This window comes from Stenella coeruleoalba, assembly GCF_951394435.1.
Source record: "Stenella coeruleoalba genome assembly, chromosome: 3".
NCBI lineage: Eukaryota > Metazoa > Chordata > Mammalia > Artiodactyla > Delphinidae > Stenella > Stenella coeruleoalba.
The window spans coordinates 116,947,333-116,971,659 of NC_137148.1; the positions used below are offsets into that span (position 1 = coordinate 116,947,333).

General features: G+C 49.0%; 4 protein-coding genes across 4 annotated transcripts; 2 read left to right on the forward strand and 2 right to left on the reverse strand.

Moving 5' to 3' along the window:
- Nucleotides 1-172: 172 nt before the first annotated feature.
- Nucleotides 173-1,919, reverse strand: NDUFA2 (NADH:ubiquinone oxidoreductase subunit A2). Its single transcript, XM_079918406.1, has 3 exons — nt 1,763-1,919; nt 1,535-1,641; nt 173-314 (listed from the first exon to the last, which is right to left on the reverse strand). The coding sequence occupies exons 1-3, from the start codon at nt 1,861-1,863 to the stop codon at nt 223-225; spliced, it is 300 nt and encodes a 99-aa protein (XP_079774532.1). The 5' UTR covers nt 1,864-1,919; the 3' UTR covers nt 173-222.
- A 124-nt stretch (nt 1,920-2,043) lies between these two features.
- On the forward strand, nt 2,044-14,151 carry IK (IK cytokine). Its single transcript, XM_079918394.1, has 20 exons — nt 2,044-2,184; nt 2,733-2,799; nt 4,133-4,225; nt 4,958-5,017; nt 5,838-6,005; nt 6,185-6,299; nt 6,760-6,830; nt 6,923-6,969; nt 7,861-8,024; nt 10,091-10,199; nt 10,547-10,586; nt 10,748-10,961; nt 11,211-11,229; nt 11,698-11,776; nt 12,036-12,116; nt 12,370-12,427; nt 13,271-13,359; nt 13,562-13,670; nt 13,844-13,878; nt 13,963-14,151. The coding sequence occupies exons 1-20, from the start codon at nt 2,169-2,171 to the stop codon at nt 13,988-13,990; spliced, it is 1,662 nt and encodes a 553-aa protein (XP_079774520.1). The 5' UTR covers nt 2,044-2,168; the 3' UTR covers nt 13,991-14,151.
- Nucleotides 14,152-15,906: 1,755 nt separating this feature from the next.
- Nucleotides 15,907-21,028, forward strand: WDR55 (WD repeat domain 55). The gene is made up of 7 exons (XM_079915702.1): nt 15,907-16,188; nt 19,595-19,695; nt 19,789-19,876; nt 19,980-20,159; nt 20,256-20,355; nt 20,445-20,614; nt 20,695-21,028. The coding sequence occupies exons 1-7, from the start codon at nt 15,998-16,000 to the stop codon at nt 21,011-21,013; spliced, it is 1,149 nt and encodes a 382-aa protein (XP_079771828.1). The 5' UTR covers nt 15,907-15,997; the 3' UTR covers nt 21,014-21,028.
- A 17-nt stretch (nt 21,029-21,045) lies between these two features.
- DND1 (DND microRNA-mediated repression inhibitor 1) lies at nt 21,046-24,013 on the reverse strand. The gene is made up of 4 exons (XM_079915703.1): nt 23,917-24,013; nt 23,696-23,813; nt 22,848-23,309; nt 21,046-22,169 (listed from the first exon to the last, which is right to left on the reverse strand). The coding sequence occupies exons 1-4, from the start codon at nt 23,938-23,940 to the stop codon at nt 21,679-21,681; spliced, it is 1,095 nt and encodes a 364-aa protein (XP_079771829.1). The 5' UTR covers nt 23,941-24,013; the 3' UTR covers nt 21,046-21,678.
- Between the last annotated feature and the right edge of the window lie 314 nt (nt 24,014-24,327).

Below are 24,327 nucleotides of genomic sequence, written 5' to 3' on the forward strand. Positions count from 1 at the left end.
CTTTTCATGGGATGGAATAAAATAAGTTTTATTTTTATATTCAGCTGCTTTGCCTCATTTGATTGCACAATAAGGGGTAGTCGGTGGAATAAGAAACAGAACATCCTGAGACAGCATTTTCAGCACAAGCTTTATAAAGAACAGAACACATTTCTCCACATTGTACTCAGTCCAGCAGAGCTCAGGCTCTGGGGCTCTTGCTCTTAATCCTCAGTGGAGGCTTCAGGCTTTGCCACGTAGCACATTCTCCAGGGCTCTGGTTACCTGATCAGCACTGAAGTTGTTCAAAGAGACATTCTTCTCTTGGCCAAATGCTGAAGAGAGAGGGAGGTGATTAAGTATCCGCTCTGCACTGTACGGGCTACCAAAGTATAATAAAAGGTCTCTGTCTTCAACTTACAGTCTTGGTAGGATAGGAAGGGTAGTAGAATTTCGGCTGATTCTGGGCGGTCATAATGGGAAGGAAAGTGTTTCAGGAACGTTTTAAGGGGCATGATAGGCATTTATTATTAACCATTGTGAGCAGTGTATTACATGAGCCTGCCTTTTAATGGTACCCATTCAGTGGCTCCCATTGTTCATCTAAACTAAAGTTATTTGTGTCCATCTCCTTCTCTAGTCTACTGGCTTTTGGGAGGAAAACCTTTGTTCCTCCTCCAAACAATGTTTAGTGCATGGCATACTGCAGTTGTCCACTGTTATAATGGATCTGCCTTGGGTGTGACTCCCTGCCGTCCTCCAGACATTGCTAGGGTGAGGTTTAGTTAAAAGCCGTGATTAAAAATACCATTATTCAGTAAGTATAAATATTTATTGTGTGTCCCTATGTGTCAGACAACATGGCAGTAATTTTCAAATTGTGGTAAAATGACACATAGGTAATATATTAATAAGTATGTGGTAAAATTGTATAGGGTAAAGGGGCAATGTTACATAACTGGCCAGGGAATGCCTTTTTGAGGAGTCTGAATTATAACAAACAGCCAGCCATGGAAGTCTGGCAGAAGTGCAGTCTAGGAAGGGGGAACAGAGGTAGAAGCTCAACCCTGTTATACATACTAGCTGAATAACCAAAGAATCCACCCCTCATATTAATTAAGGTTAAATGAGATTTAGGCAGGAAAGCACTCAGCACAGGGCCTAGCAGTAAGTGCTCAACACAGTCATTATTTTAGATTTTTACTATTGAGATTCTCACACTCTGTCTGGACCGGCACTGGCCACACAATTTGGAAGGACCTACACTGATGGACTGGACCAGCATCCCTTCTCCCCTATCTGAAGCCTGTTCTGAATTACAAAGACGACAGCTCCTGATCCCTATGCAGGACGGGGCCCGCCTCCACATAGATGTTATTGGGACACAAAGCATCCTGTAACCCTGCGAATGTATATTTCCTTATCTGCAACGAGGTCAACAGCAAGTCCGAATTCAGTTCCTGAACAGGTTTCTGTGTGACCTTGGGCGGCCCTTTCTTTTCTCGAACCCTTGTTCCTCCACCGGGGTCTCAGGTCCCCGGCGTCCTCTGCTCACCGTAGCGGGCCCAAAGCTTGGGCTGCACATCGGAGCACTCGCGGATTAGGATGGGCAGGTCGGGGTTCGCCTTCTTCAGCTCCACATAGCGTTTCTCGATGAAGTCCCTGCAAGGCCGAAAAGAGCACCGTGCGTGCGGTGTGGGCGCGGGCCTCCTCAAACACCCGGGAGGTCGAGGTCGTGACCCCGGCGTCCCGAAGCCCGCCGCCTCACCGGGCCGCGCCTCACCTGACTCCCAGGCTTCCGGGCGAGCGCTGGCATAAGTGGATACGAATTTCACGGAGGCCCGATTTGGCACGGATCCCCCTACTCGCTGCAGCAGCCGCCATCTCGGCTAATACCAAATCATCCGCCCTAGACCTTCCGGCCAAGTGATCCTATCAGACCAGCCGCGGACGCTCCAGCCCCGGGATAGGTTGGCTGGCGTAAGGGGCGGGACCAAGTTTAGCCAATGCCATAAAAGCATTGCGGGTCAACTCTTACTCGGATTTCTCCGCCCTCTGTTGCGGCGGAAAAGCTGGGGCACGAAAGGCACTGTGGGTGGACTCTTGAGGTGCATTGTGGGCAGTCGCCTGTCGTTGCCGTGTTGTTGTAGGGTCCTCGGTCGTTGCTGGGTTGAAATACCGCGGACGAAATGCCGGAGCGAGATAGTAAGGCTCGGGTCATCTGCCCTTTCTTCCCCGCGGGACTCGGGACACTTGGCGCGTTATTTTGGCCTCAGAATTTAAGCCGGCTGTGTGCGCGAGGGTGGAGGCGGGCCGGGATGTGGCGCTTGTAGCCTGGCGAAGCAGTTGGGCCCCGAGCGAGGCCGGGCAGCTCCAGACTGTCCCTCAATCTTGTCCTTGCCCCAACCCACGACAGATGAGATTTATCTGTGAACCAGCCCCAGACCCCGTCACTTAATTTTTGGTTCCGTAAATTTATCTTTCGTGTAGTATCTTAGGTGTCATCTTCAAGAAGTTTTTGCTGATCCTCCAGCGCTGGTTTAGGGGCCCCCTCCTCTGAGCTCCCATAGCTCCTTGAATTTTCCTACTTCAGCACTTGTTACCCTGTATTGTCAGTGTCGATGTTCTTGCCTTTCTTCCTCACTATATTGTGAGCAGCTCAACTACAGGAAAAGACGTCTGTAGATCCCCAACCTTTGCACAAGACCTGACTCTAAGAGATTGATTAAATTAACATCAATTCCTTTTCTTAGGCGAGCCGTTCTCCAACCCTTTGGCCCCAGATGGCCATGATGTGGACGATCCTCACTCCTTCCACCAGTGAGTGTTTTGATGTAGAACCATGGGAATGAGCTGGGTAATGAGTAAAGTGGTGGTGGTGGTGGTGAAAGAATTCTGAATGTCTTGTCAGCAAGGATGACCAAAAAATCATACCGCTTGCTCTTTATCTTTGTGAACTTTTAACTGGATCAGGCCAACTGCATAAGAGTATTAGAGGGGAAATTATGGCAGGGAGAGTGCTAGTTTTTAAAATTGATGTTTAATTACACGTTATATAGGAATTAATTCTTGTAGGAAATTAAAACATCAGAATAAGGGTAATGTTGTCTTTGATAACGTCCCAATTCCATCCCCTTTCTTAGAGGTAACCACCATTACCTTTTTTACACTTATCTTTTTGTCCTACTCTTTTTAAATGCATTTGTGTACACACATTCATATCTGAGTAAAATACATCATTGCTTTGTGAATTAAAATATTAAAATTAATCGGTGATATATTGTCTATATATCAACTTTGCCACCTGTGTTGGGGTTTTTTTTAGTAATTTATTTATTTTTGGCTGCATTGGGTCTTTGTTGCTGCACAAGGGCTTTCTCTAGTTGCAGCAAGCGGGGGCTCCTCTTCATTGCAGTGCGCGGGCTTCTCATTGTCGTGGCTTCTCTTGTTGCGGAGCACGGGCTCTAGGCACGCGGGGTCAGTAGTTGTGGCTCGCAGGCTCTAGAGCGCAGGCTCAGTAGTTGTGGCGCACGGCCTTAGTTGCTCAGTGGCACGTGGGATCTTCCCGGACCAGGGCTCGAACCAGTGTCCCCTGCGTTGGCAGGCAGATTCTTAAGCACTGTGCCACCAGGGAAGTCCCATCCTCTCACTCATTCTTGATTTATAAAACTTTTTTTTTTAGTAGCTGCGAGCAGTGGCTACTCTTTGTTGCAGTGTGCAGGATTCTCATTGCGGTGGCTTCTCTTGTTGCGGAGGACGGGCTCTAGGTACGCGGGCTTCAGTAGTTGTGGCTCGCGGGCTGTAGAGCATAGGCTCAGTAGTTGTGGCACACAGGCTTAGTTGCTCCGCGGCATGTGGGATCTTCCCGGACCGGGGCACGAACCCGTGTCCCCTGCATTGGCAGGCGGACTCTCAACCACTGCGCCACCAGGGAAAACCTTTTTTTTTTGGCAGGTGGATTCTTAACCACTGTGCCACCAGAGAAGTCCAATTTATCAAACTTTTTAATCGTTAACAGTCTGATGCATTAAAAGTGGCATGTTCTTTGTTTTAATTTGTTTTTCTCTGATTTCTAGTAAAGTGAACCATATTTTTTACATATTCCTTTTCCAATTCTTATTGGGTACTAATTTTTAAAATTTTCGCCCTCTAGATCAAAACTCACCAATGAAGACTTCAGGAAACTTCTCATGACCCCAAGGGCTGCACCTGCTTCTGCACCACCCTCTAAGTCACGTCACCATGAGTAAGTTCTGGGGTGATCCAATCTGTTTCCCATCTCCTTCCTATGGAAAATTTATTGAACTAGTTATCTTAGGAACTGGAAAGCTAGTTCTCTTTTGAGGTCCATGGTTCTGATTCCCTGCCTTTTGAGATTGAAGCTCCAGGAAAGACTGGGATGCTGTATGGATCTCATTTTTTAAAAAATATTTACTTATTTATTTGGCTGTGCCGAGTCTTAGTTGTGGCACACGGGATCTTTTAGTTGCTGCATGCAGAATTTTTAGTTGTGGCGTGTGAACTCTTAGTTGCGGCATGTGGGATCTAGTTCCTTGACCAGGGATTGAACCTGGGCCCCCTGCATTGGGAGCATGGAGTCTTAGCCACTGGACTACCAGGGAAGTCCCATGGGGATCTCATTTTTTCTCAGAGTATGTTCCATGGACCATTTGTACTAGAGTTACTGCTGGTGCTTAAATAAGTAGATTTCTGGGTCCATTCTAGCCCCACGGACTCAAATTCTAGGGCAGATATTTGAGAATATATAATTTTAATAGTCCTTCAGGTGGTTGTGATGCTTTCTAAAGCTTGAGAACCACTCACCTACAAATATTGACATGGATCTCTGCCTGATTGAAACTGGTCAGCTATTGCTGTGGTCAGTATTCTAAGCCTTTCTTCAGTCCTCAAAGCCACTTCTTGGGGTTTCTGGGGCTGTGGCAATATTTTGCAATCAGTGAATTTCTTTCTTTTCTAGGATGCCAAGGGAGTACAATGAGGATGAAGATCCAGCTGCACGAAGGAGAAAAAAGAAAAGGTAAAGGAAGGATGGAAGAGTGTTGGGTTTTATGGTGGATACTGTTCGGGGAAAAGGAGTAGGGGCTAGTTATGAGGCAAGAGACTGAGGTTTTCCTTTCTTGTCTTGAGAGTCTCTGCTTTCATAGTGGAGAGGAATGATATTTAGAATGGCTGTTTAGGGCTTTGGAGTCAGCTTGTGTTTTAATCTCATCTTTACCAGTTTCTAGCTGGATGCCGTGGGCATTTTGTTTAACCTCTCTAATCCTCAGTATTTTCATGGGTGGAATCAAGATAGTGATAATAACTGTTATCAGGTTGTCACGAGGATCAACTGTGATAGTCCATGTAAACACTTAGTACCAGTGCCTGGCATATAGTAACCACCCAGTTAATTTTGGCTGCCGTCAGTTATCATTGTCATTGCTATTATTTATATGATACTAAGCTTCCTAGACCTGGTACTTTGCTTTTTTCTCTTTTCTTGAGGAGGACTGGCAAGGAATGATATATTTTCAGGTGATATTTGGAACGTGATAAAAACTCAGACTTCCTGGTTGCCGTATGGTAAAGTCTCATACTTGTAGAGACTCGGTGATGTAGAGTTAGGTGACATCAAAGGATTCTGAAGTGACAGATGGAGTATACTGTGGTGGCATTAGAACAGTGTATCTGTGAGCTGGGAGATGCTGTAGTTCTGCTTTTGAGGAATATCAAGAGGTGGCCAGCAGTTCTATGAGGATATATATGAGCTTTCAGCATAGAGAGTTGGGTGAAGGTATAGGGAAACAGGCAGGAACAGTTCTGCTGAGCCTTACACATTTGCCTTTCCCTGGTCACAGTTATTATGCCAAACTTCGCCAACAAGAAATTGAGAGAGAAAGAGAACTAGCAGAGAAGTACCGGGACCGTGCCAAGGAACGGCGGGATGGAGTGAACAAAGATTATGAGGAAACTGAGCTGATCAGCACCACAGCTAACTACAGGGCTGTGGGCCCCACTGCTGAGGCGTGAGTACCGAGTGGGCCAGGGCATGGTTCCCTCAGCATTGCAAAGTCATACAATGGCAGTATGAATTCTTCCTCACATTTTCCTTGCTCTGGAAAGCCATTTCCCCATGCCAAGCCATTTCAAGAGGCACTTGCCACCCACAAAGGATGGTTCTTATGTGGCCTCTTTCATTCTACAGGGACAAATCAGCTGCAGAGAAGAGAAGACAGTTGATCCAGGAGTCCAAATTTTTGGGTGGTGACATGGAACACACCCATTTGGTGAAAGGCTTGGATTTTGCTCTGCTTCAGAAGGTGAGCTTTGTTGGTAGATGGAGAGTAATACTAGCATGCTGAATGCTCACCTTTTGGGGTGAGGAGGGAGACTGCTGTTAGTTCAGACCATGTAGAAGAACTAACGGTGTCCCCTCTGTAGGACTAATTGCTATTCATCCTTCAAGTCTCAGCCTCAGTTTTATCTTCTTGGGTAAACAAACCTTCCCTGATCACCTGTGTATTGTTAAGTCTCCCCACTCCTCACCTCCCACTACCTGCACCCTTGCATAGCTCTTCTGTTTTACTTACAGCAGTTATCACACTTTGTTGTTTAATCGTTTAATTTGTCTGTCTCTCTTTTTATAAGCTCCATTAGGCAAGGACTATATTGTTTTGTTCAGTATTGAGTTCTTAGTTCCTGGCACAGTGTGGTATAATGGTGTTCAGTAAGGATATGTAAAGTGAATAAATGTCTAAACCTTACTTGCTTTCCTGTTAGGTACGAGCTGAAATTGCCAGCAAAGAGAAAGAGGAGGAAGAACTGATGGAAAAGCCCCAGAAGGAAACCAAGTAAATAAACATCAGGGAGAGCTTGAGAGTTTAGAAAGGAGGGGCCAAAAGTAGGAACACATTTAGCAAAAATGTTCTTTTTGTCTTTTCAGGAAAGATGAGGATCCTGAAAATAAAATAGAATTTAAAACACGTTTGGGTGAGTACAGAATTTCTACACTAGTGGCTCTGCATTCCAGGGGAATTGTAAGGAATTTAGTGCTCTGGATGGAATGTGCTTCCCCTTTCCCTCAATCTACTTTTATCTCTTTTTTGTCCCCAAACCAGCTACTTCGCACAAAATACTCTAATAGAACTCAGATGTAGACTTAGTTATTTCATATATATTACTAATGTCCCCTCAGTTAGGTTGGAAGCTCTTTCAGATTTGGGCTTATCCATATGGGAGGTAGCATGGTTGTTGATTAAAAACTCAGAATTCAGAAACCTGCATTTGAATCCTGTAATGAAATCACACTAAGCATGTGATTTTGGGTGCAACCAACTTAACTTCTCAGCTTCTGTTTGTCCACTTGCAAAAATGGGGTTAACGTCCACCTCATGGGATTACTGGGACGAAGAGAAATAATACATGGCAACATGCCTATCACACTGAGCATATGGTAGAGCTATTTTTTCCCATCTTCATCAGTGTTACCTTAAACTTCATCCTTCTTCCTCACAGGGCCTAATACGATGCTAGGCACATAGTGCCCTTGAGAAGGCACTGTAGGAAGGGTGGATAAGAGCTCAGGCTTTGGAGTTAAACGGCCAGGGTCCCATTCTTTGTTCTGTCGCTTAGTAGCTATAGGACTTGCAATAGTCATATGACTTAAGTGGTAGTAAAACCCTTACTTCTCAGCCTTAGTATTCTTATCAGCTAAAAGGAGATAATAATGACCACCTCACAGGGCTGTTGTGAAGACTGAATGAAGCAAAGCAAGCATAACACTTGGCATGGTGGCTGGCACACAGTAACCACTTAGTAAACAGTAGCTGTTATTGTAGAAGTTTCTCACTGGCTACTTGCTGCTCTTTCTCTTTTTTGTAGGCCGAAATGTTTACCGCATGCTCTTCAAGAGCAAAGCATATGAGCGGAATGAGCTGTTTCTTCCAGGCCGCATGGCCTATGTGGTAGACCTGGATGATGAGTATGCTGACACTGACATCCCCACTACTCTCATCCGCAGCAAAGCTGATTGCCCCACCATGGAGGTGAGTGACCCAAGTCCCGAGAGCCTGCTATGTGAGCCTCAAACCTGGGAATCAGCTTCACTTCTGCCCTGAGCCTCATCTACCACATTTAACCAAGTCCTGCCCACCTTTTAACCTCCTAAATCTCAGTTGAATCCATTCACTTTTTTCTATCTCCACCAACAACACAATAACATTCCAGTCTAAGCCATCATCTCTTGGGACTTCCCTAGTGATCCAGTGGTTAAGACTCTGTACTTCCAATGCAGGGAGCATGGGTTCGATTCCTGGTTGGGGAAATAAGATCCCACATCCTGTGCAGCATGGCCAAAAAAAAAAGTCATCATCTCTTGTTGGAACTATTAAAAGGGGTTCCTAGTTGGTTTCCCCACTTCCACTGTGGTTCCCTTCCAATATTCTATTTATTTTTAGTATTGTTGAGATGTAAGTCACATAGCAAACAGTTCACCCCTTTAAAGTGTACAATTCAGTGGCTTTTAGTATTTTCATAGAATTGTACAACCGGCATCAGAATCAATTTTAAAACATTTTCATCATTCCAAAAAGAAACCCTGTACTCTTTAGCCGTTACCACTCCCCACATCTTTCCATCCCCTTTTCCATTATCATTTTTACACATGGCCAGAGTGATCATTTAACAGCATGACTTTTTCTCATCATGGTTTAGAAGGTTTTTTTTTTTCTGCCTTCACTACTGTCATTTTTTTTTTTTTTAAGATAATTTTTTAGAGCAGTTTAAAGTTCACAGCAGAGCTTCCCTGGTGGTGCAGTGGTTAAGAATCTGCCTGCCAATGCAGGGGACATGGGTTCGAGCCCTGGTCCAGGAAGATCCCACATACCGCGGAGCAGCTAAGCCCGTGTGCCACAACTACTGAGCCTGCGCTCTCGACCCCACGAGCCACAACTACTGAAGCCTGCGCGCCTAGAGCCCATGCTCCGCAATAAGAGAAGCCACTGCAATGAGAAGCCCGCGCACCGCAATGAAGAGTAGCCCCCGCTCGCTGCAACTAGAGAAAGCCCGCGCACAGCAACAAAGACCCAGTGTAGCCAGAAATAAATAAATTAATTAATTTTTAAAAAAAGTTCACAGCAAAATTGAGAGGAAGGTACAGAGATTTCCTATATGTGCCCTGCCCCCGGTTTAGAAGATTTGATGGTTTCTTTATTTTTAAAAAATATTTATTTATTTATTTTATTTTTGGCTGCATCGGGTCTTAGTTTTGCAGGATCTTTGTTGCAGTACACGGGCTCTATAGTTGTGGTTCACGTGCTCAGTAGTTGTGGCGCAGGGGCTTAGTTGTTCCATAGCATGTGGGATCTTACTTCTCCAACCAGGGATAGAACCCGTGTTCCCTGCATTGGAAGGTGGATTCTTAACCACTGGACTGCCAGGGAAGCCCTTTGATGGTTTTTTAGTGTTAGGATAAAGACCAAAATCTTTTTTTTTTTAAATTAATTAATTTATATTTGGCTGCATTGGGTCTTTGTTGCTGTGTGCAGGCTTTCTCTAGTTGCGGTGAGCGGGGGCCCCTCTTCATTGTGGTGCCCAGGCTTCGCGTTGCAGTGGCTTCTCTTTTTGCGGAGCACGGGCTGTAGGCGCGCGGGCTTCAGTAGTTGTGGCTTGCGGGCTCCAGAGCGCAAGCTCAGTAGTTGCGGTGCACGGGCTTTGTTGCTCCCTGGCGTGTGGGATCTTCCCTGACCAGGGCTCAAACCCGTGCAGGCAGATTATTAACCACTGCGCCACCAGGGAATCCCAAGGCCAAAGTCTGTATCATGGCTTGTGAGGCTCTGTAACTCCTGGCCTCTCCAGCCTCTTTCTACCATGCTTCCCAGTTTATTTTCCAGTCATCCTGGCTTTCTTGAATGTACTAGATTTACTTATGACCCAGGCCGTTGTATGCTGTTTCATCTGTCTGGAATATCCTTTTACAACACCTCCTTTCCCTGTCTTCACCTACTTAATTCTCACTTATCCTTTAATTTGTTAATTTGTTAAGTAAATGAATGAGTAAATGAAGAGAGTCCTGCTCAGTGGGATAACATTCTTGCTCCTTGGGGGTTTTCAGGCCCAGACCACACTGACCACAAATGACATTGTCATCAGCAAGCTCACCCAGATCCTTTCCTACCTGAGGCAGGGTACCCGCAACAAGAAGCTCAAAAAGAAAGATAAAGGTAATCTGGAGAGTTAGGGAGAGAAACCTTACCCCTGGAGGGGCATCTGAGATGGAACCAAGGTCTCCTGGAGCTTCCAGAACATTGGGAGGCTCCTGGGGACCAGAGAAAAATGGGAGCAGTGGAGCATTAGCAAGGGATGGTTACATCCAGGTTCTGTCTGCTTGACCCACCCAGGAAGCAGTGGTCAGTTTTGAGGCTTGAGGAGGGGGAGTATGGGGTAGCTTTTGTTGTCCCATCTTTTAAACAGAAGATGTTTAAAAGGGCATTGAGAACTGAAAAGCATGGTGAGGCTGAGTGGGAAATAACTCAGGAGTGTCTTCCTCACTCCTCTCTTTATGTTACAGGGAAAATGGAAGAGAAGAAACCCCCTGAGGCTGACATGAAGTATGTATCGTAGCCCTTGACCCCTGATCTGAGGGAGGAAGGGCCTCTGGGTTTCCTGTCTTTGGCATTTGGGGGAGGCCTTGGTGTGAGAATCTGGAGAAATGGCCAGGGGAAATGGAAGTTTGTGTGACCTTGTCAGCTAGGGATCTCTGTTTTCCTAGTATATTTGAAGACATTGGGGATTATGTGCCCTCCACAACCAAGACACCTCGAGACAAGGAGCGGGAGAGATACCGGGAACGGGAGCGTGATCGGGAGAGAGACAGAGACCGTGACAGAGAGCGAGAACGCGATCGAGAGCGGGAGCGGGACCGAGAGAGAGAAGAAGAGAAGAAGAGGCACAGCTACTTTGAGAAGCCAAAAGTGGACGATGAGGTGAGATGTAGTCCCAGGCACTAGGTGGCGGAGCTGCCCATCTCTGTGGCTGCCCAACCAGGTACAGAACCCCTCTGTTATGTAGGTGGCTCATGGTTTCACAGCAGCAACTGGGTCAGTTAATCCAGGGTAGGAACCATCCTGGAAATGGGGGCAGGGGGTAGGGTAGGGAATTGATTCAAACTTGAGGGAGAGATGAGTGGGCATCCCTCCTGGTGACACTCACTTCAGTTTCTGTTTTCTTTCCAGCCCATGGATGTTGACAAAGGTGAGTTTTAGCCATGGCATCTTGCATTGGCTCTGGCAGTGCTGCTTTCCTCTGGGCTGAGAGTCTGACCCAGAACTCAGAGTTGCCAAGGGGGGCACTGGGGGACTTTCTAGTTCTGGGTTCTTGGAAGATCCGTGTCTTGCTTTATGGAATAGACAGAAGATGAGTCTGGAGTTCTGTCTGTCTTCCTGGGCAAGGGCAGGGCATATTTGCTCTGTTTGATATAATTCTCCCAGCTGTGGGGTTCTGAAGACATGGGGCAGGTTGAGTGGACAGTATTCTGGGCACACTAGTGCATCTCAAGCAGAGTAGCTCATTTTGAATTGGAATTTGATTAAAACTTTGTTAGCTAAAGGGTTCTGTTGCTTAAAAAATGTTGTTATGAAAGGCACAGGTGGGAAGTGTGTTGTGGGGAAGAGGTTGTAAGCTCCTTATTTCAAAGTCTGAACAGAGTTCTCTTTCGCCCAGGACCCGGATCCGCCAAGGAGCTGATCAAGTCGATCAATGAAAAGTTTGCTGGATCTGCTGGCTGGGAAGGCACTGAATCATATCCTTTATTTCAGCGTGTTCATTCCAACTCTACCTGCCTCCCTGCTTCCCCACAACCTCCCCGCCCCCATCTTGCTCTTTCCCTTTTGTGCTGAATTTTGACAAGGATGAAGTCATGACTTTCCCCTTTCTCAGAGGACTCATTCATGTTCACAGCCCTCTCCTTAGAGTTTTCATGTTGGGGCTTCTAGCCCTTGGCCCTTCCTGCTTGAAGTTTTTCTGCTATTGGGAGGATTATTTTCTTTAACATAACATATGCTGAAGAAGCCAGAAGACAAGAAGCAGCTGGGAGATTTCTTTGGCATGTCCAATAGCTATGCTGAGTGCTACCCAGCCACGTACGTGAGACTCTGTTACAAAGAAGGAGGCTGGGGTGATTGCAGAACAAGGTGGGGGGGGGGAGTGAGGTGTAAATTTGATTTGTTGGGACCCAGGGGTACTTCTTACTGGGTAAAGTATTCTGTTAGGCTCTGAGTGGGAGGCCTAGGAGGGGTGGTTGTTCCTAGGCATATAGCCTCTTAGTGGTAGGTTTCTGCATGAACCATAGGAGTCTGGGTCTGCACCATCTCTTTAACTGTTGCTTCTCTTTAGGATGGATGACATGGCTGTGGACAGTGACGAGGAGGTGGATTATAGCAAAATGGACCAGGTGTGGAGCTGGAAGGATGGGTGGGGACAGTTACTCTTTAGCGCATATCCCCTTCCCTCCTCCCAAATGATCTGTTTCATTTCCTGGGCCTCATCTTCCTTCAGCTGCAGCAATAGGAACAGCAGCATTGTGGGGTCCTGGGCAGCTTGACTGTTTTAAAGCATCTGTACAAAGTCAAAAAATGAGATAGGGCCATAAATATATTACTTTTTATTTTCTGTAAAGTGCCAGGCTTTGATTTCCATCCTAGGGAGTAAGCAGGCCTTTAGTGCACATGTAGAAAGGGAAGAAGGAATTTCAGTTTTTAGAAAATAACTGGAAAACAAACAAACAAACTGAGTTTTATTCTAGCCAGGATTGACATTTTCCTCTAAGCCTTAAAACAAAAACAAACGAACAAAAACACCAACAAACACTAACACCATTAAGGGTGAAGAAGTGTCATATACTTTTCCTTGTTTTCTCTGTACTGCAATGCTTAATAGCATGGTTTAATTCTATCTTGGAGCCTTGCTTAACCCTGGCTCTGCCAGGTATTGGTTTTGTGACCAAGCCAACTTATTTTACTGCTTTTTCCTCAGTTTCCTCATTAGAAAAATGGAGAGAACTATAGTTCTCTCTTAATAGAGTTTTTGAGAGAATTAAATAAGATACATGTTTAGTGTTCAGAATGATGCCTGGCACATAGTAAGTACACAGTTAACATTTATTATTGTTTATTAGGGTAGGATTTATGAATGATAAAACCTGGGATTATGGGAGAGCCTGGCTTTAATCAAGGGCTAAAATCTCATTTCCACTGACATCTTTTCCTTCCCTGCCCCCCATTCTGTCCTGCAACAGGGTAACAAGAAAGGCCCTTTAGGCCGCTGGGACTTTGATACCCAGGAGGAATACAGCGAGTATATGAACAACAAGGAGGCTTTGCCCAAGTGAGTCTTGGTACTAAATACAGCTAAGAGTGAGGAGAGGGATGGTGGTGGGGGTGGACTATCCCACAGCAGATTAGAGGGTGTAGTCTGGCTGAAACATTCTGAAATCGGTTCTCTGCTCACCGGGTCTCCTGGGAACACCTAGCTACTGCTATTCAACCTCGGATGCCTTCTTCCCTCAACTGCCCTTTTTTTCCCTCAGGGCTGCATTTCAGTATGGCATCAAGATGTCTGAAGGGCGTAAAACCAGGCGCTTTAAGGAAACCAATGACAAAGCAGAGCTTGATCGCCAATGGAAAAAGATTAGTGCGGTAAGTGGGACTGGTTCTGGGTGGGAGAGCTTCAGCTGGGAGGAGATACTGGCCCACAGATTCAGGAACAGGCAGTGGGTCAGAGAGCCATGGAAGTAGGAGAGAGGTCAGCCTTGGGTCTCAGGTGAGCTTAGACTGGCAGCATAACCATCAACTATAACTTCTTTTTGCAGATCATTGAGAAGAGGAAGAAGATGGAAGCCGATGGGTGAGCAGCAGCATTCTTCCTCTGTGAGACTGGTGAGAACTGCTTAGTGTATTGATCTTATGCTCATTTCTCTTTCTATTGCAGGGTTGAAGTGAAAAGACCAAAATACTAATCTCTGGTTCCAACCCCAAGAATAATCTCCACAAGGATGTGCTCTCCACTGCTCGCTTTCTACAATTCCAAAAAAAGTTGCACGATGTTTTTTTTTTTTTGTGAATGTATATAAAATTTCATTGTATAATCTTTTGGTTCCATTAAAATTGGTTAACCTGCTGTCTTATCTTCTCTATGTTGAGGGCCCAGATGCACCAAGAGGGCTACTAATTCCATATACATGTGATTGTATAAAAATCACATGGAGAAAGTCAGCTCAGTCCTTTCCTGAGCTGTGGCTCTAGATTCCTAAGCAGGACATATACTAGCCAGGGTGCCCAGTGGAGGAGGGAAGAATGACCCTCACTGTCAGGCAAGAGGTGGATAGAGAAACTTAAGGATGATTGGTCTTAAATATCAGACTCATCTGGGCCCATCCGGGGACCTAGTCTTAGGGCAGAGGTTCCCTGGGAATTAGGGTCAGCCCAGTGGGCTGCCAGTCTGATCCCAAGGTTGTGCAGGACTGGGCTCTAGGTAAAGGCACCTGATGAGAAACACTCCTGGGAACAAAAACCCTTCACAAATTTATGCCCTTCTGGGATCTTTAGTAATTCCAAGCACAAATCACTGCTTACCTGGTTGAAGGGGAAGTGCCTTGGAGAATCCCTGTCCTAGACCAGAAGAGTTTAGTGCCCTTCAACACACTGAAAGTTTGCCAAGGCCCAGGGTGGGATCGCTGGCCTCCAAATCACTCCATCCCCACCCTTTTCCTCTTGGCTCATTGCCAGCACTTTGGTCTGGTACTCATCAGCAAAGGTCACCAGTTCTTTCTGGCTGGATCCATAGCTGCCACTGCCTGCCCTGAGCTAAGACTTGTGGGCTTACAAGATCCAAGAAGAGCTAGATGGCTACTTTAGCCATTGCCTTTGGTTACTTTCACCTTGACAGGGCAAGAGCTTTTTGAGGAAGCCAGCTTTATGCACGGCGCCTAGGAGGCTGAAATTGGGCACTGTCTGCAATAGCACCTAGAATGGCTAATTTCAGACAGTAAGTGACACCCTGATGTCATGGCTGTAGGCAGCAGTCACAATTAGGAAAAAGGTCACAGAGACCCACCTGGCTCAGATGAAGGTACCTAGAGGGTCATTAAGATCGAGACCTTCTGGGGGTTGACTGCCAGTTTAAAATAAGTTTCTGCAAGAACCACCAAGCCTTGTGGAAGTAACCAAGATCCAGACAGGAGCACATGCTCCTCCTTATCTGCCCCACCATACACAGTGCTCTCATCTTTGCGGAACCTTTGGTAACCGGGATGTCCAGAATGTCAACTGTTGTGCCCATTTTTCCTTTTCAGCAACTCCTTGCCAGCTCTGAGCACAGCTGGCCCAGTCCCGCTGAGGTCTGTAGCCAAACGGTAGGAACGGGTGGGGCGCTGTTGCTTTGGCCACGAGGATGTTCAGCATGGAGGGCTGCAGCTTAATAAGTGTGTGCGCGTACTGCCTGCTGTCTACGACCCCCGCAGGTCAAATTCTCGCGGCGTGGGCTTTTGTCGCTTACCGACCAAACTGTCTGTCGCTTGTCTTGGTCTTTCACCAAACCATGAACGACTGGCGTCCCGCTCTTCTCTCCCGAAGGCAGGCAGGCAGGCAGTCATCCTTTACTGATTGCGGGAGACAGTACCAAACTGTCAGCACCGCTCAGGAAAAGGGGAAAGGACTTAAACGCAGTTCTCGACTTTACGTGAAGTGACCAAGGAGGGGACTGATGGATGCGCCGTCTATCTGACACAGGAACCTCCTCCGCTGCAACACTGGGAAGTAGCTGGATTAGGAGGCCGGGCTCCTCGGGTCGGTGCCTCCCACCAGCTGAGTCAGGCCCCGCCTTTTCCGGGTTACGGAGAACGCCTTGACGCCACTTCCTGCCTGGCCCCCTACCCCGGAAGCGGTGCCCTGGGCCACTCCTCCCGCCGATCGACTGGTTCTTGGGTTTACCTACCAATTGCTGCGCGGCTCGGATCCTCTGGTTCATGGACCGCACATGTGAGGAGAGGCCCGCAGAGGATGGGAGAGACGAGGAGGACCCCGACTCCACGGAAGCCCCAGCCCGGATCCGGGACACTCCGGAAGATATCGTGCTGGACGCTCCGGCCAGTGGACTGGCGTTCCATCCGGCCCGCGATCTCCTGGCGGCTGGGGACGTGGACGGGGACGTGTTCGTGTAAGTGCGGGGCAGAGATGGGGGCGTGGTGGGCGTGGGGCTGCTCGGTCTGGAAGCTCTGCAGCGATGGAGCTGGGATGAGGAGAGGTTACAGGGAGACTAAGTTTACAAGACTCAGTCTTGTCCAATTCGTTTAATAACATTCGCCTTTAAGCAAGTTACCACACAAATCTATTGAAAGAACTGAGAGACAAAGTAGCTGGAAAGTCGTGACGGAGCCCGGACAGGCAGGCGTTCAGGACACTGTTATTTCCCACCGAAATATTGTATTGATCCTGAAACAGAACCAACTGGGCCCCCTGCTTTCGCTTCTTGCCCATTTTAATTGATCTTTCAAAAACACAAATCCAACCACCTCACTTCCTTGATTAAAACCCTTCAATAGTTTACCTTTGCTTTTAGAATTAAATTGAGATTCCTTAATCCGGCTTTCAGGGCTTTGACCATCTGGCCCTTGCTCACTTTATTTTCTGTTTTCTGTGCTTATTCATCGTTACCTTTTTAGTGTACCTTGAAGCCTCAGCTCCTTTGCACATGTTATTCCTTCTTCCTGGAATTTCCCTCACTTGCACCTATTGTCCCAGAGTCCCCAGCATCTCTTCACTCTTCAAACATGCCTCAGACTAAATTAGATTACCTGTTAAATGCTGCCTCGGCACCAGATACCTTTTCCTCATAAACTACATAATGGTGTGTAATCATACATCCGTTTGCATAATTATTTGAACACTGTCTCCTCCACTAAAAAAATGTTTTTTAAACTTTTTTGACCTCGCCCCACGGTAAAAATAGCTTTTATATTATGTGTGATGCACTCTAATATTTTCTGGTTTATTTTATTCTGTTGTTATTGCGGGCACACACAGAAAATGCTGATTGCAGCTCAGTAAAGGGTCATGACTAGAGTCTGAAAAACAATGTTCTGGAGTGTAATCTGTAGTCTCTTTAGTTCTCCATTTTATCTCCTGCGTCTAGCCCAGGGTTAGTGCTCAATACACGTTTGATTTTGAATAAAAGATGTAGGCTAGAAGCAGTGAAAAGCCATTGAAGGCCTTAACCAGGAGAGTTGTGCTATCAGATTTACTTAATGAATTTAAACCCCAAACCCCTCATTAGCTGCAATGGCCTTGGGCAAGTTAATTTCTGATTTTCATCTTTGAAAATGGGAACAGTAGAGAATTCTCTGGTGGTCCCATGGTTAGGACTCCACGCTTTCACTGCCAGGGCCCCAGGAACTAAGATCCTGCAAGCCCTGTGGCTCTGAGGAAGGAGGGAGGGATGGAGGGAAAGAAGGAGGGAGGAAAGAAGGAAGGGAGGGAGGGAGGGAGAAAGGGAGAGAGAGAGAAAAAGAGAGAGGGAGAGGGAGAGGGGGGCTTCCCTGGTGGCACAGTGGTTAAGAGTCTGCCTACCAATGCAGGGGACATGGGTTCGAGCCCTGGCCCAGGAAGATCCCACATGCCATGGAGCAACTAAGCCCATGCGCCACAACTACTGAGCCTGCGCTCTAGAGCCCGCGAGCCACAACTACTGAAGCCCACATGCCTAGAGCCCGTGCTCCCCAACAATAGAAGCCACTGCAATGAGAAGCCCGCGCACCGCACCGAAGAATAGCCCCTGCTTGCCGCAGCTAGAGAAAGCCGCGCACAGCAACAAAGACCCAACGCAGCCAAAGATAAATAAAATAAATAAATTTATATTTAAAAAAAAAGAGAGGGAGGGAGGGAGAGAGAGAGAGAAAGGCAGGTAGACAGGCAGGGAAGGCAAGGCGGGAAGGAAGGATAAAAGAAAATGGGAACCATAATACATACCTTGCAGAGAGGTTTACTACTTTTATCCATGTTTACAGTGCCAGACACTTGGGAGTCACCCTGGACTTTTCTTCACACACACCCCTGGCTTCTGTTTGTCTCCTCTTCTCTACCTTCAGCCACTGCCTTCTGGAGGCCTCAAACTTCTCCCATGACCATTCCAGAGAGGTTCCTTTTTCCAAAAGAATTCAATTCAGACTTCTGCCTGGCCTACATGGTTGTCTCAAGCCTAGTCCAGCCCATCTTACTAGATTCAGCTATACCTCTCTCTTCCCACTTGAACTCTCCTCATTCCTCGTGGGAGAGACATCAGCATCTGCCTCCAGTATCTGCCCTTTGTTCTCTGCCAGGTGAACTACTTATTCTTCATGATCCAACTCACATGTCATCATCTTAGTTAGCTTTCCAGGGCTCTCTTCCCTTCCAAAGTATTCATTCAATCTGTGTTTATTAAGCAGCTTTTTCATGCTAGGCACTGGGACAGAACAAACAATAAGTAGACCCAGTTCTGCCTGCCCGGAACTCAACTAGCAAGTAAGCACTTATTCATTCAGCCCTTTTTGAAGATCTGCTGAGGCAGACACTAGGGATAATCTCTGACAGGTACTTGCCTCAAAGCTGAGCTTACAGGCTGGTGCCTCTCTGCTCTACCTCCCTTGTCATCCTTCCGCCACACGTGTTCACAATGTGCCGTAATTTTTTTTTTTTTTTTTTGGCTGCGTTGGGTCATCGTTGCTGCACGCGGGCTTTTCTCTGGTTGCGGCGAGCAGGGGCTACTCTTCGTTGTGGTGTGCAGGCTTCTCATTGCGGTGGCTTTTCTTGTTGGGAGCATGGGCTCTAGGCGCGTGGGCTTCAGTAGTTGTGGCTCGCAGGCTTAGTAGCTGTGGTGCACGGGCTTAGTTGTTCCGCAGCATGTGGGATCTTCCCAGACCAGGGCTCGAACCCGTGTCCCCTGCATTGGCAGGCAGATCCTTAACCACTGCGCCACCAGGGAAGCCCAATGTGCCGTAATTAATTGTGGCTTTCTTTAGCTCCTGTAGACCTGGAGTGTAATATCCCTGTCTTACTCATCTTTACATTTCCAGCTTCTGGGCTGTTCTGTCATCAACTATTTTTGGACCTCCAGAGTGATTCAGACCTAATCTTTCCCCAGGTTATGGCTTTCAAAGATGATGAAGAGGGGTGGGGTGAGGTCACAAAAATGTACATTGAATGAAAAAAAGACCTCACATTTGAAGCTCATTGAAGATGGGAAAATGGAGGACTTCCCTCGTGGTCCAGTGGGTAAGACTCCACGCTCCCAATGCAGGGGGCCAGGTTCAGTCCCTAGTCGGGGAACCAGATTCCGCATGCATGCCGCAACGAAGATCCTGCGTGCCGCAACTAAGACCCAGCACAGACAAAATAAATAAATAAATATTAAAGAAAATAATAATATAAATACCTATTCATTTGAAAAAAAAGAAAATGGGATGGTAAGCTCCTTGGGCTTGGAGGTGTACAAGCAGGAACTCCTAGGTAGGTGGAAGTTTGGCTAGTTGGTCTCTATACTCCCAGGTGAGGTCTGGAGTCATTCACTCTTCTTCCATTCTCCCCAGCTTTTCCTACTCCTGCCAAGAGGGAGAAACCAAGGAGCACTGGTCCTCAGGTCACCACCTCAAGTCCTGCCGAGCCGTTGTCTTCTCTGAAGATGGGCAGAGTGAGTATTAGGAAAGGCAGCCAGCAGTGTGGTGGTGGGAAGGGAGCAATGAACAGCACCATGACCTGGGCATTTCCCCCTCCCTCCCCACAGAACTTGTTACTGTGTCCAAGGACAAAGCCATCCATTTTCTAGATGTGGAGCTGGGACGACTGCAAAGACGCATTTCCAAGGCTCACAGGTAAGGGGAAGCCAACTGTGTGTTGAGCCAAAGGGTAAGGATTGATTGGTACATCCCTACTGGGACAAAGGTGCTCGAAGAAGTTCTGTATCTGTGTCTCTAGTGCCCCCATCAACAGCCTGCTGCTGGTGGATGAGAATGTTCTGGCAACTGGGGATGACACAGGTGGCATCCGCCTCTGGGACCAGCGGAAGGAGGGCCCCTTAATGGATATGCGGCAGCATGAGGAGTACATTGCTGACATGGCTCTGGACCCAGCCAAGAAGCTGCTGCTGACAGCCAGGTACAGCCTCAAAGCTGCATCCCCTCCCTTCCCTGTGTTAAATGTTTCCCTTGGTGGGTACCTCCAGCCAAGCCTGCTGCTTTGCTCTCTCTACAGCGGAGATGGCTGCCTTGGTGTCTTCAACATCAGACGACGCCGGTTCGAGTTGCTCTCCGAGCCTCAGTCTGGAGACCTGACCTCTGTCACACTTATGAAAGTACAGCTGGGTGGGGCGGGAGGGGGGTGTGCGATAGGGACTTGGTTTGATGTGGCTCCACAAACATGGTTTGCCCTGTTTCCCTGCAGTGTGGGAAGAAGGTGGCCTGTGGCTCCAGTGAAGGTACCATCTACCTCTTCAACTGGGATGGCTTTGGGGCCACAAGTGACCGCTTTGCCCTGAGAGCTGAGTCCATTGACTGCATGGTTCCAGTCACTGAGAGTCTGCTGTGTACCGGCTCCACTGATGGAGTCATCAGGTGAGAGAAGCCGGATGGCCCTCCAGTCATAGGAAGGGCAGACCTAACCGGCCCATACCAACACTTTTCTTTCTCTCCAGGGCTGTCAACATCCTGCCAAACCGAGTGGTGGGCAGTGTGGGCCAACATGCCGGGGAACCTGTGGAGAAGCTAGCCCTCTCCCACTGTGGCCGCTTCCTGGCCAGCAGTGGCCATGACCAGCGCCTCAAGTTTTGGGACATGGCCCAGCTGCGGGCTTTGGTGGTGGATGACTACCGCCGGCGCAAGAAAAAGGGAGGGCCACTACGGGCGCTGAGCAGCAAGGCCTGGAGCACGGATGACTTCTTTGCAGGACTGAGGGAGGAGGGAGAGGATGCCACAGCTCAGGAGGAGGAGGAGACTGAGGATGACAGTGACTGAGGGAATGAGCTGAATCTCAGGATGGGTTCTCAGCGGACAAGAGTCTTGCTTTCTGGGCTGGATCCCTAGAGAGGCTGGGAATTTAAAATATCCTATTGTGCACAAGAAGATGCTCAGGATCGGCACACTGATGTGGGGAAGTACTTGCCCTGTAGCAGCTGCTCACTCCACCACTGTAAGACAAGCCCACAGCTGGCGCAAGACAGCACAGACACAGGTGTAAACCAACCAGGGGTTTAATATAAATACAACCAGCATAGAAAAACTCAAAACTACGCATACACCAAAACCAGAATGCCAAGTGGTTGGGGCAAAGGCAGATTTCTGACCCTTTGGCTCAGCCAGCCCCCAAATAAAAACATCAACAAAGACAAATCAAGAAAATAAGAAGCAAAGATTCATGCTAAGCTGTGGGAGGAGAGGGGTGTGTGTGCGACTGTGTGTCAGAGAACAACCCTGGGGTCAGGTTAAACCCCAGGCTGGGAGGGAGAAGGGAAGCTCCCTCACCACAACTTAGCCAAACTTGAGCTGCCCCGAGGTGCTGTGGGCCCTGCCTCAGCTGGGAGGCTGTGTCAGGCCTAGGGCAGGGCCCATGCTCCTCCCCTTCTTGGGATCAGATAGCAGCTGCCCAGGCCTGCTGGGCCAGGGACTGACACAGGCTCTGCCTACTCATTCAGGCTGCCTGGGGAGAGGATTAGGTCACTGCTGAACCATGGTACCTCCTGCCTCAGCCGCAGCAGACCGCTGGAGGCTGGCCCCAGACTCAGTGCCTCCAGCAGCCTTGCAGACACAGCATCCTTGGCCACCTCATGCCCATCCTGCCCACTGGGGGCCAGCACAACCCAAATGAGGCCACTGAAGGGCACTGGATGCCCAGGGATCACCACCTGGTACCAGAATCGGTGCCAGCCAGAACTTGTGCCCAAACACTTGGTGAGGAACAGTGGGCTGCCCAACTTCATCCGTTGGCATAGCAGCTGCAGGGCAGCCCGAGCCCCTTGGGACTCCAGCCCCTTGTCCCTGGCCAGGGCTACTTGGCTGCCCTCTGGCTGTAGGCACTGTAGAGACGGACACTTGAGCTGCTGGCGGAGTCGCTGCTTCAGGTCTGGCTTAAGCCACTCCACGGCCACCTGTTCTCCACAGAGGCGTGACTGCCCTGCAGGAAAAAGGCAGAGACAGGGCGGGGTCTAAGCCCTGGGCCCAAGCACCGGAGTCCTCTGGAGTCACACAAGCCTGTTTAATTTGTAGCCTCTCCATTTCCTGGTGTGACACCAGGCAAGTTAAATAACTTCTCTAGGCTTCTTTGTGTTTACTTACAAAGGGAGTGCAATAACTGCTACCTTCTAAGTTTCCTTGGAGTACTGGCTGATTGCAGGCTTTGTCTACCTCATAACCATCAGAATAGCTAACCTTTACCATGAATACTTGCCAAAAACTACAGAATGTGCTAAATGCTGCTTAATTCTCAGCTTCAGGAAGCAGGTTCTACAGTGGATAAAAGGTAGGCTCAGTTGGATTGCCTTGGGCAAGTAAATTTTTCTTAAAACAGTCTCCTATCTAAAGAGGGACAATGTTCTATGTTTCACTGCAATTTGAGGGTTAAGTCAGGAGATAGTGCATGTGAAGTGTGAAGTTTAGGTGAGTGGTAGCTGGTAGCACCGGTGGAAATTTAAAAACGTGACGTCAGATAGTCTGTCTCAAACTCAAGTGTGTTTGACCCTAAGGTCTCGCGACTTTAACCCGCTATGCTGATCTACGCTGACGTGTTGAAGTAAAGTGCCGGGTAGAACGCGTTTCGCCCCAACCAGCGGCCCCCCGCAGTCTCCACCCCTACCTTCCACCAGGGCCTTTTTGGCCATGGCCGCGGCGCGGTGCGAGCTGAACTTGAGCAGTGCGATCTGCGCGGGCGCCGGCCCAGGGCTGGGCAACAGCAGCGCCTCCTGCAGGCCGGGCCCCAGCGGCTGCAGCGCGAGCAGCAGCGCTTGGCGGCTCAGGCCCGGCGGCAAGCCGTCCACACTCAGCTCGCACTTCTCGGTGCTGCGGCACACGAGCAGCGGGCAGGACGGCCGCAGCGGGTGGTTGTGCAGCGTGGCGATGGCGGCCTGGGCGCCGCGTCGCGAGCTGTAGCGGGCGTAAGCGAAGCCGCGGTTCAGGCCGCTGAAGGTCATCATCAGGCGGAACTCGTAGAGGCGGCCCACGCGCTGGAACAGTGGGATCAGCTGGTGCTCGTACACATCCTGGGGCAGCCGCCCGATAAACACTTCTGACCCGGCCGGCGGCGGGCTGCCCACCCATCCTGGGGGAAGGGGGTGGGGAGGGACACCGTCAACCACCCGGACGGTTCCGGGGTCGAGGTCCAGGAACCGAGCGCAGGAGGGAGTATGTGTGCAAACGTCTGTGAAATGGTTACAACACCCGTACGCCCCGGGTCGTTGGCGTAACTGGGTGACTGAGCTACCAACGGGGCTGGCACCTTAAGACTGGCTCCTTTCCTCGAGGGGGCGGGTGGGTGGGAAGCCACAGACAATGAGTTTCATCAGCTGGGGGGGCGGGTAACGGGGTAGTTATAAGTTTCTGACTGTGGAGCCTCGGCGTAGGCCCCTCCCTCCCCCGAACGCGGCGGCTCGTGGCCGTCGAGGCTGCCTTAGCCCTCCCGTAGGCGTAGGGCTGGGACTACCGTACCTGGGGGTGGCCCGCCATACTTCCTCTGCCCGTTCACCTGCACCAGGCGGATGCCCGTCTCCCTGACCCACGCCTCCAGCGCCGCCTTGTTCTCTGGATTCACCCTCTCACACCACAGCTGAGGGGGAAAAGGGCAGGTTGGAATGCCTTATCGCCGCGTCCACCCCCACCTCGCCTGTTATGTCCAGGGCTCACCAACCCCCTGATAGGCAAACACTTACCTCACACTCCCGCTTGGACTGCATTGCTCTCCCACTGGCTCGCTCGTACCCCCTTTATAAACTCCTCCCAATCTGCCCCTCTGGAAGCTTCCCTACTCCTCCACCCCCAAAGCTCTCATTGGCTCTGAGCACGACCCCGCCCACCAAGGGGGTGGGCGTATCCGCCGCACGTGCGCCGCGGGAACCTCAGACCCTCAGGTGAAAGCTAGAGACCCTAGTGGGTGGGTCTGCGGGCAGCCCCACCTCCTAAAACACGGCTCGCAAACCTGCAGGATGGAGGCTGGAGGCGAGAACGTCAGGGGCGCCCTTCCCCTGCGGAATAGCCCGTGGGAGCTACTGTAAGTGTCTCTCCCCATTTTCCACCGCGGAAGTGGTCGCAGTGGGAGGCCCAGGCTCTAACAGGGAAGGCAG

Excerpts from the sequence above, each read along its gene's own strand:
- NDUFA2 (XM_079918406.1), bottom strand. The coding sequence starts at position 1,863 with ATGGCGGCTGCTGCAGCGAGTAGGGGGATCCGTGCCAAATCGGGCCTC. Across the intron at positions 1,642-1,762 it reads CCCGGAAGCCTGGGAGTCAG|GGACTTCATCGAGAAACGCT; the intron begins GTGAGGCGCGGC and ends TCGGCCTTGCAG. Across the intron at positions 315-1,534 it reads CAAGCTTTGGGCCCGCTACG|CATTTGGCCAAGAGAAGAAT; the intron begins GTGAGCAGAGGA and ends CTCTCTCTTCAG.
- IK (XM_079918394.1), top strand. Across the intron at positions 12,117-12,369 it reads GCTGAGTGCTACCCAGCCAC|GATGGATGACATGGCTGTGG; the intron begins GTACGTGAGACT and ends GCTTCTCTTTAG. Across the intron at positions 13,671-13,843 it reads AATGGAAAAAGATTAGTGCG|ATCATTGAGAAGAGGAAGAA; the intron begins GTAAGTGGGACT and ends TTCTTTTTGCAG.
- WDR55 (XM_079915702.1), top strand. The coding sequence starts at position 15,998 with ATGGACCGCACATGTGAGGAGAGGCCCGCAGAGGATGGGAGAGACGAG. Across the intron at positions 16,189-19,594 it reads GTGGACGGGGACGTGTTCGT|CTTTTCCTACTCCTGCCAAG; the intron begins GTAAGTGCGGGG and ends CATTCTCCCCAG. Across the intron at positions 20,615-20,694 it reads TCCACTGATGGAGTCATCAG|GGCTGTCAACATCCTGCCAA; the intron begins GTGAGAGAAGCC and ends CTTTCTCTCCAG.
- DND1 (XM_079915703.1), bottom strand. The coding sequence starts at position 23,940 with ATGCAGTCCAAGCGGGAGTGTGAG. Across the intron at positions 23,814-23,916 it reads AGTCCAAGCGGGAGTGTGAG|CTGTGGTGTGAGAGGGTGAA; the intron begins GTAAGTGTTTGC and ends TTTCCCCCTCAG. Across the intron at positions 22,170-22,847 it reads CAAAAAGGCCCTGGTGGAAG|GGCAGTCACGCCTCTGTGGA; the intron begins GTAGGGGTGGAG and ends TTTTTCCTGCAG.